Here is a 9,272-nt window from a genome sequence, read left to right on the forward strand (position 1 = left end):
CATAGATGGCGTGTTTAAGGGGATCAGGCCATACCCTACATCGCTTCAGGACGCAATGAGGTGTTGGACGGTAACAAGCGTGGACGATACCCTTGCGTCTGTCACTTTCGAAGCCTGCAATGTCGGAATACAAAACCGTGTGGGAATTACTCCAGGTCGCATGGGTCCTAGGGCCAAATCGTTTGCTAATAGATCCGCAATTTATTTTCCGGCGCCAAATGCAGCAAAGAAGGATGGTTCACAATGGGATCAGATGTGGAAAGGAGAGGGATATATTGCTGCTTATCACCAGATTCTGGGTGAAATGGAAGAGACACGACGATCAGCGCTCCGCAACGAACTACGCGAAGTCTTTTCCAACCTCCATTGCCTCCCTGCAAGCAGTGGGGCTCAGGTCTGGAAGGTCAGACAATCAGCAGCAGTATTCGTCACCAACCCGGTATTCTATAAGATGGACTGCCTCAGGAACCCGGATAATAACAGAACGAGACAGACTACGATCCATCGTCCAATCAAGATTCTCAAAGGGAAACGTGTATTTGCAGCGGACCTCATAGACTCAACACATTTCGATTCCCGTGGGAATATTAAATTGCAGACTGACAGGCAAAAACGTCGAAGCCTGATGAAAAAGATTACGATGACAAACAAGAACAAGAGGATGCCTCCCCCACCACGTGCTCGGAAAATCAGGCCATTTCCCTTGGCTAGAGAAAAAGAGTTGAATGTAATGAGTTGAAAGAGGTAGACGAAGACATACAAATGCCATATCATTATACAAGGACACCCTTCGGGTGGCTCTTACAACATAAACATGATGCTTACAGTAGTAACTCAGGAAAAATGTATCAACAGAATCCTGTCTGTTGTTTGTGTCAGCAGTTAGAATAGTTGGTGGATTATGGAGCGTGGACGACGTGGAGGGATTTCAGTTAGCCAAGTGAATACAGCAAAATCAGATATAAGAATGTGAACGCTTGGGTATTTCGACCGCGCCCATGTAGGAATTTAAATGCTGAAATGGCTATCAGATCATGTCCTAACAATTTAACAATGTTGACATGTCACCACCCGGTGGACAATTGTACCCAACCGAAGGAACAATGAGCTGGAAGAGATGGTGTTCGGCCTTGGTGTGGACCGGAAGCACAGCGAAAAGTATGCCCTGCTGCTCAGCAAGATGAGCATGACGTATCTTCATTTCCCTGGCAAACCCAACATCATGAGGGCGCCAGTTGTACTGAATACGGACTGAGGATGGACCGACTCGCAGTATGGTAGCACACCAAAAGAACATCCGCACACTGATAGTCGTTGCCATTAACCCACTGTCCACGTCCAGGTGACTGGTTCTCGTGAAACGCGCCCTCAGTTGTGTCGATCAGATAGGCAACCACATTTTTGAGCGGGACACCAAAGTGACCAATGTAACTTCTGCCCGTCCAATTCTCCATTCCAACCTTGAGTGGATTTCGTCGGCTTGGCAGCAACGTGCAAGACAAGTACCAGAAAGACCTACACAATGTTGTGGGACACAGCATAATCGAGCAAGAGATTTGTAGCATGGCGGGGAGAAACATCCATTGAGGTAAACCGTCTGATCAAGTTATGGTGCACACCACCTTCAACTGAGTTCGTTCCTCGGCAGCATCTGTACAGCTGAAGGCCATTCTTGTCACTGCCTATGCTGTAGTATAGCTGCAGACCTGGAGGATCAGAGTTATATCCACAGCGTATGTTTTCAAGGACGTTCTCTGCAACTTCCTGTGCCTTCTCATTGAACAGCGGGTGCCTTGATATGGAATATCTCAGCGCACCATAGGACTTGATGACAGATTTGATGCGAGGTAGCATTATCTGCGGTGAGGGCATGTGTCTTCTGACCCGCCGGAGCACCCAGTCTGGATGTGAGCGGAGTGATGCATCGAATGTAATGCCGGACCTTTGAAAGACTTGTTCGAGAACATTGCTGCACTGATGGCCCTAAAAATGGACGGTGTAGGCCGTGCTGCATAGTAATCGGAAACTGGTGATACAAATGCCAAGGGTCTCCAAGGGCACGTGAAAGTGTCAGATGCTCCAGTGATGGGTCAAAATCGTCATACTGAAGCAGCAGCTTGCACAGTGCTGCGAGCGTCTTCTTGCGACATGACAATGTCCTGCTCAGCAACCATGAGCTGTGGATCCGATTCATCTTCCACGCTGCCTGCATCTGGACCCGGTCTGAGTGAGAATTTTTATTTTATTTGCTTCAGATTGAGTCCTTTAGGGTCGTAGACCCTATATTGGACATTTCTCGTCATAAGCTTCTTTCTCATGTTTGGGGTTCGGTGGACAGGCACGGAGTGATGATTCGTCGATGGGAAGACCGGGAGCATCGTGTGAGGCACCTGACGACCATGACCCTGCTCACTCGAAAGGTGATTCCACGTTTCGAGTCTTCATGTGCCGAGCAGCACAGACGATAGTGAATGGGATTGTGCCCATCGTGGAGAGTGCTGTTGCCTTGCGGGAGTTACAGAGGCTCGCAGGAAGTAGATATCCTGATGCAACAACCTCGGTAATGACCATGGGAACCCTCGTCATTGTGACATTGACACCATTGATCTGAGCTGGTCGGTCAAGTGCAACAGCACCGTGGGCAACTGGTTTATCATCAGTCGAGTGAGAGAGTGACTGGTGTCCCTCCGGAAGTTGCAGGTGAGATAGCTGTGGAGCTGCGAGGGTATATAGTGTGTCGTGGACTTGCAGTGTGGCGAAGGCATCATTGACTGCGTGATGGAGAAATACTTTTGACAACTCCTTGTTTGCCCAATGAGGGCCGACACGAACTACAGGATCGTGTTGCAAACTACGGCGAAGCACAGTTGTCACAAGCTCAGGTAGGCCGATCGATGAACGCTTCGCTACATTACGCTCGACAGCCATGATCCCCAGCTCAATGTGCCCTTTCAGCTTGTCTGCAATATCAAGTCCGCAGTCACCCTGCAACTTTTTGAATGCTGCCCCGATACGTATTCCAACCTTCGTTTACACAGGTTATTGGAGGAATGTTAAGAACGAGTGAGGCAAAGCAAGGTGATTGTCTTGAATGAAGGGAAGAGTCTAGAGATATTCGAGATTCAGTACATGGCCCATTTTCTCTGCAGCTGCCATGGCACACCTGGATGAGATAGACAGTGGACTCATGAGCTATCTGAATGAGTGCTACACGCCCGTGGATACCAGAGGTCACATCGATAGGCCGATTCCAACGACAATAGGGTGCGAGTCATCGTGAATTGCCATTATGTTGTCAATACGGAGATCGACTTGAGTCGTGTTGGTGAGATGCACGGTCCGCCAGGAGCCTGGCACTCGAAACAGCTCGAGGGTGCTGCTATTGGGGACAGGGACCACGCTCTGAAGGAGGGAAGGGAACCATTGCTGGTATGCGAGCCGGTCTGCTCGCAGAGTCTGTATAGACTGCTTCGGTGGGGGTATGGCCGAACATTTTCGCAGCAGCAACCACAGCACGCAGCACTGGACCGATCTGTTCATGCCCCTTGTTCTGAGTGATAACTATGCTCACGATCTCACTATACTCGTTCACTGTGGTATGTAGTCCATCAAAGGACTTCACGCCACACACCCGTCCGAACAGTTGCATGACCTAGATATTGACATGAGCTAAGAGCAAAATAATGCAAGGAAAGCACCAGCCTTGAGAGCCAGATGGGCATGCTCGACCGTGGAACGAACCTCATGAGTGGCACATTACTCGATGTGGGCATGGCATCATCAGGCTCCCTTCGAAAATCCACATCCGAGTCCTCATCTTCATCAGCATCATCCACGTCATCAACCGGGATGGTCTCTGTGGCACGAAAGAGGTCCGAGTCATATGGGTTTTCAAGCAGAGCGCCTGTTCCACAGTACTGTATTAGCGCACAGCAAGAAAACTCGGGCGGGAAAGACTCACTGTCCAAGGCATCACGGTCCGTACCACAGTTCTTTCTAGATGGAATGGAGGAACTGCGCTCTGGCTGTTTCCCTTTCGCCAGGGATGTCAATGTGGGCTGGGGATTTTCATTTGCGAGAGGAAAGGTTGTTTGTGGTGCTGACAGTTGCGCACGCTCGTCAGAGAGATGGATGCGATTGGGGGGGTGGGGGGTGGATGTGCAACTGCTGCGTCGATGGCAGGACAGGTGCTGCAGCCTGCAAGTGAGATGCCTCGATATCTAAATTGAACATGGTCAGGCGCTGGTGAAGTTTGATAACCGGATCACGCACCCATTAATACTTTACCCGTTGATGCGGAGACGTTATCCATTGTTCCAGGGATCCGTCCGTCCTTTCGTGGGGAGGCGACCGATAGTGCCAGGCTTATTCTTGCTCCGTTTTGGTCGTCCGCGTTTCCGCCGTTCGGAGTCCATGTTGACAAGTGTGAGCACAGACAAAAAATAAGGGGAGAGAGCGCACTGGTGAGTAGTTGCTCTTCACAAAAAACACACGCAGCTCGAAGGGCACAGACGTTCGAGATAGCTCGTCGAACCAGACAACGTTCACTAAGTCCGAAAAGGCAAAGGTGGGAAATGCGTCCCGCCTCTTCGGCAACTCGAACTGCAATGTTAAGATTATCCCATGCAAGCAGAAAGGGATGCGATTTTGCAATTTCGTTGAGCCTCTTTGCTCGCTCTTCCCCATCTTCTTAATTGTACGTATAGCTTTCGTGTATGAAAATGTCATACCGCATGATGTAGGTCATCGAACATTGAACGGGAAGCCCCACACGCCAGCAAGTACACATACATCATTGTCTGATACCCATTGCTTTGTTCATTGCGGGCTTGTGCAAGCATGCAAATTACAGTGACAACAACCTATTAACACACGTTAGCTATGTAAAGAGTGGTCAAATGCAAGGAATACAGACAAGGTCTCGGTCTCGCCGTTCTGATGTGAGGCGAAATCCATGTTAATATGACGGAGGAAGGTACAAACAGTTAGAGCAAGCTTCTCGGCCTCGACAAGAATTCTCTCGAGCGGCCAACTGCTCAAAAGCTCAGACACTTCTTGACCTGAAGGCGGATGCAGGAATGCAGCAAGCTTCTTGCCCACGTTAATAAGCAGCCGTGAAGCAGTGCTTGTGGCCCATGAATCGGTGATGCGAGGTTGCCGACTACGTATCCCAAAGTGCGTGAGATATGAGCCAGTGTTGCTGATCGGTCTTTGCATCATCTCCACTAAGAATTCTGAAAGTGAGCCAAAACCTGCATCTTTGATGCCCCGCAATGCATTGCCTAGACGTGCTGCATGCTCTTCATGGGCTCTTCTTAACGCAGTTGAGCGGCAGCTGCGTCTTGCAACTTTCTTTCTGAAACGAGGCGAGCTTGCTCTGCTGCCATTTGAAGATCACAATACAGCAATGTTGCAGGTGCCTGGATATCAACATTTATGAAGAATCAAGTAGTACTTAACAAATACGTGGATTGAGACAAGGATGGTCAGCTGGACTGATGAAGCATTGCAGTAAACCAATCCTAGGTAATCAGCTGACTACATGTGATACTGAAGACAATGCATACTTACATCTTCATCCTTCTTGGACGGGTGACCAGGATTAGATGCACTCGTCGTGTCGGAGTCGCTGATCAACTGTGATGCTTCTAAATGGATGGCAGGCATGAACAGGGATGTTGACACCACCACATTACTAATCATGTACCCACATCCGCGTCAGCGGCTGCCGTTTCAGGAGACATGCGCTCGGATCCAGCCTTGAAACCTGACCCATGAACAGGCTCACTCAAAGAACCAGCAGCGCCTTCGACAATGTCTACAATAGCTTCTTCTGTCTCAGGCGGTTCATTCGTAGACACATCTCCATCAGTGTCTGTCACCGCCACTCCTGTGTCAGCAGGCTCATTGGTCGATCCAAAACTTTCTTCCAAGAGAAGGGCTTTGGTGATGTCAGATACAGACGATGATATAGATGCAGTCGTGGAAGTCACGGCTGGTGACGTAGGTCGAGGTCCCCGCTTGACACTTTGCAGCCAGTACAGGCTCCACCTGGAAGTGTATGTAAAGATGAGTCAATATCTAAAATAGTCTGAGCTCACCCGTGACGTCCGTTTACGCTTTACCGAACCATTCCCTTTGCGATGATCCATTGAATCACCCTCTCTGGCGATGTCCATCCTATCACACAGGCATGTGTAACATTGATGTCACACTCGTCACCGTCGGATTCACTATCAGTATCGTCAGTGCTGGGAACCAATGGCAATAACCAGGGGAGCTCGTGAGCCGACATCATGCTGATGGTAGTGTGAGTTAAGCCATAGTGCGTGCATGTGACATACCTTGCAACTGGTGTTGGTGGGGACGGAAGAGGCCTCAGTTGAGGGTGGCTGCTTCCCATTTCTTTTTTGATTCCAGCTCACCGAGTTGACGGAAGACACATGTGAGGTATTCAGGGTGTGTGTCCATGTGCGTGGTCGCGGCATACATGCGTTCCATGCCTAAGGCCTCGAGAAAGTGATCATGGCTATCAAACACGAACCAACCTGGATGTTTTGGAATCACCAATCCGTTTAAATCATCGTCCTTGTCGATACCTGCGAGCTCACAGAAGCGACGGGATATCCATGCGGCAAGTTTGAGAAAAACATGCGAATTGCCCTCCTTGAAGGTTTTCTTGATATATTGTCCCAGTCATCGAAATCACGGGGGAATTTGACATGATCGTACTCCCCAGCATCTGCCTGCTAGATGTTAGAATATGTCAACGAGGTCATACCATGTCACTTATTACATCTGATTCTGATGCGACTGTCATGTCTAAGTCGCAGTGGCGCTAATCAACACGGTCAATCGAGGGCCTGGTTAGGTGCAAGAAGCACCCACCTCATCTTCAGATTCAATCATCTCCTTAGACTTCGCTTTCTTATCCTTTGTCGCAGTCTTTCGGTTGCGTCTGCGTTTGGCAGACTTGTGGGTCTGTTTTCCGTCTCCCTCAATCGTCTTCGCAACCTCTTGGATACCATCATCCTCCAGGTCTGAATCGTCCGAGGCGTCACGCTGGTCGATCAATATATATTAATAAGCCGGATTCACTGCAAGATGCACCCACCTGAACTTCGGATTCAAGTGTCTCCTCAGACTTAGACTTGGACTTCACTTTCTCACTATTTGTCGTGTTCCTTGTGCGCCGTCCATTTTTGGTAGACTTGTAGGTTCTTTTTCCGACTTCCTTGGTTTCAAAGGGATTCGCTGCCATTCCCAGAACAACTCCTCCATGTCAGAACAGTTCTGGGCATCAAGTCAATCCATCAATAATGACGATGAGAAACATCGGGTTTTCAGCATGAAACACATACCTCATTCTCCGGCTGGATCATCATTTCGGGCATCACTGTCTTCTTATTCCTGGCCCGGACAAGGGATTTATTACGGGGCTTCTTGGTGCTCTCCTGCAACTCATATATATTTTGAACTTCATCACTATCATTTTCCTCAATGTCAGTAGGGTTGTTCGCCGATGTTGAGCTTCCCGCCAGTGAAATGTTGTTTTGACACTGCGGTTAGGCTTGCGGGCCCTCTTCGCCTTATCCGCTGCAGTAGGACCCTGGGTGTTGACATTGCAGCTATCCTTGCGAGTCTTTCGAACCTCACCCACAGGAGAAGTGTTAACATCCGTCAGAGTGATATCTTCAAACCGCAAATTCTTCTTTTGCTGAATTTCCTTCGCCTCTGCCGGCTTGTGGGCAGTATGTGGTTCGATGACCTGAGCGATCATTTCATGAGCGAACGCTGATGAGTGTGCGAAGAACCGCACACGTTGACCCCATCTTTGCAGAATGCATCATGCATTTTTGCGAGATCAACTGAAGGAAATGTTGCGCAGACATTCTTGGGCAGAATCAAGACCACTCACGCTGCTGTACTGGTGCATATATCTTCTTCTGCTGGAAGTCATTCCACGTGATCGATCGTCTTGAGTGCAGTGGCCTGTTGCTCCTTTGTGAACGAGTTGTTGGCCAAAGCCATTGCGAAGTGAAAGTCAAGGTAGCATGACCGCCACTTGGTACGTGGACCAGGAGCATCCGCTCTAAGCTCATCATAAACCTGGCTAGAATGTCCGTAAGGTACAACGTGATGGCTAGGTGGAAATCGATGTCCTCTTTGACGCCGTCTGATTCTGGAAGTGCCATCAGAGCTATTACGCTACCCCGATACAGTTGGAACTGGTGAACCAGGACCGAAACTGCATCATGGCACTCTCTTGGCACTTTTTGCTAAGCAATGCGACACCTTAGATCATGCATGTGGTTTGAAAACGCGACTACTCACCTTTTCAGTGCCGCTTACTAGGAAGATTTGGGTCTTCTGCGACTCCAGCGACAACGGGAGGGATATGAGAGAATCTTTGACCTCCTGCGCAAGCTCCTCAATGCAGAGGCAGACTGGCTGTTTGGCGGAGCCTTTGCTGTTAGGCATGATGCAATGAGGGTGGCAGCAGATATTATGATATTATGATCTAGACTATTGAATTTGCACCATGTCAATTCGACACCGCTTGTGACATGTGACAACCATCATTAATTTATTTTTCGCGATAATGATTATGATATTTCCCACGCTCGGTTGTTTCATTGGCACTCGAACTATACTACTAGTAGTAGGTGTAGCGTTTCCTAGTTTAATTAAATTAAATTAAATTAATTAAATCAAAGGAGGAGAGCACTGGCAGGAAAACTTTACCGTCTCTGAAGTATAAGATCTAAGACACTGACATTAATATTGTCTCCTATTGTCTCTTACGGGACGTTCCGATCAGATCACCCCACATCAATATTAATATTAAGAAAAAGGTACCACTCGATTACATAAGTAGAATCTCATTATGATAAGCAACTGCACGTTCCGAGCGGATCGTGAGCCTGCGAACGTTGACGCATGTGAAAAGGGCCTTTGTAAGCGCCCATGTGGAGATCCTCATTCTCGTGTGCAAGCACTCATATATATAGGCTTCGTACTCCCCTTCGTACAATATCTTTCGTTTTAGACCACCCTCCCACCTCTCAAATATTTCATATTCCTAGTGCTTTTTGGTTTGGTATTGTTTCTCCTTCAGACCCAACGTCTGCTCTCGATACTAAGTCACTTAGCGCTCCGAAGGTTTGTCTTTCTCCCCCCCGGTCCGTGTACATTTTGTCTCAATGCACGTGTCTTCGGGTACTCCGAGCTTCAGACACAGAACTCTGAGTTTTATAGACAACCGAGCAAAA

The 9,272-nt window shown here is 48.6% G+C and overlaps 1 protein-coding gene across 1 annotated transcript; it reads right to left on the reverse strand.

The window, feature by feature from the left end:
- Nucleotides 1-3,379: 3,379 nt before the first annotated feature.
- On the reverse strand, nucleotides 3,380-8,481 carry DFJ58DRAFT_734151 (uncharacterized protein; the record flags this gene model as incomplete). The annotated part of the gene is made up of 22 exons (XM_041386436.1): nucleotides 3,380-3,652; nucleotides 3,699-3,904; nucleotides 3,962-4,167; nucleotides 4,792-4,862; nucleotides 4,912-5,311; nucleotides 5,350-5,420; nucleotides 5,467-5,495; nucleotides 5,568-5,648; nucleotides 5,708-6,051; nucleotides 6,126-6,299; nucleotides 6,345-6,351; nucleotides 6,426-6,666; nucleotides 6,723-6,746; nucleotides 6,797-6,838; nucleotides 6,889-7,062; nucleotides 7,115-7,169; nucleotides 7,232-7,293; nucleotides 7,362-7,496; nucleotides 7,559-7,768; nucleotides 7,822-7,868; nucleotides 7,919-8,279; nucleotides 8,335-8,481. The coding sequence occupies 22 exons, from the start codon at nucleotides 8,479-8,481 to the stop codon at nucleotides 3,380-3,382; spliced, it is 3,360 nt and encodes a 1,119-aa protein (XP_041237839.1).
- Between the last annotated feature and the right edge of the window lie 791 nt (nucleotides 8,482-9,272).

The sequence above is a fragment of the Suillus subalutaceus genome, assembly GCF_016647625.1.
Source record: "Suillus subalutaceus strain FC151 chromosome Unknown DFJ58scaffold_167, whole genome shotgun sequence".
NCBI classification, from domain to species: domain Eukaryota; kingdom Fungi; phylum Basidiomycota; class Agaricomycetes; order Boletales; family Suillaceae; genus Suillus; species Suillus subalutaceus.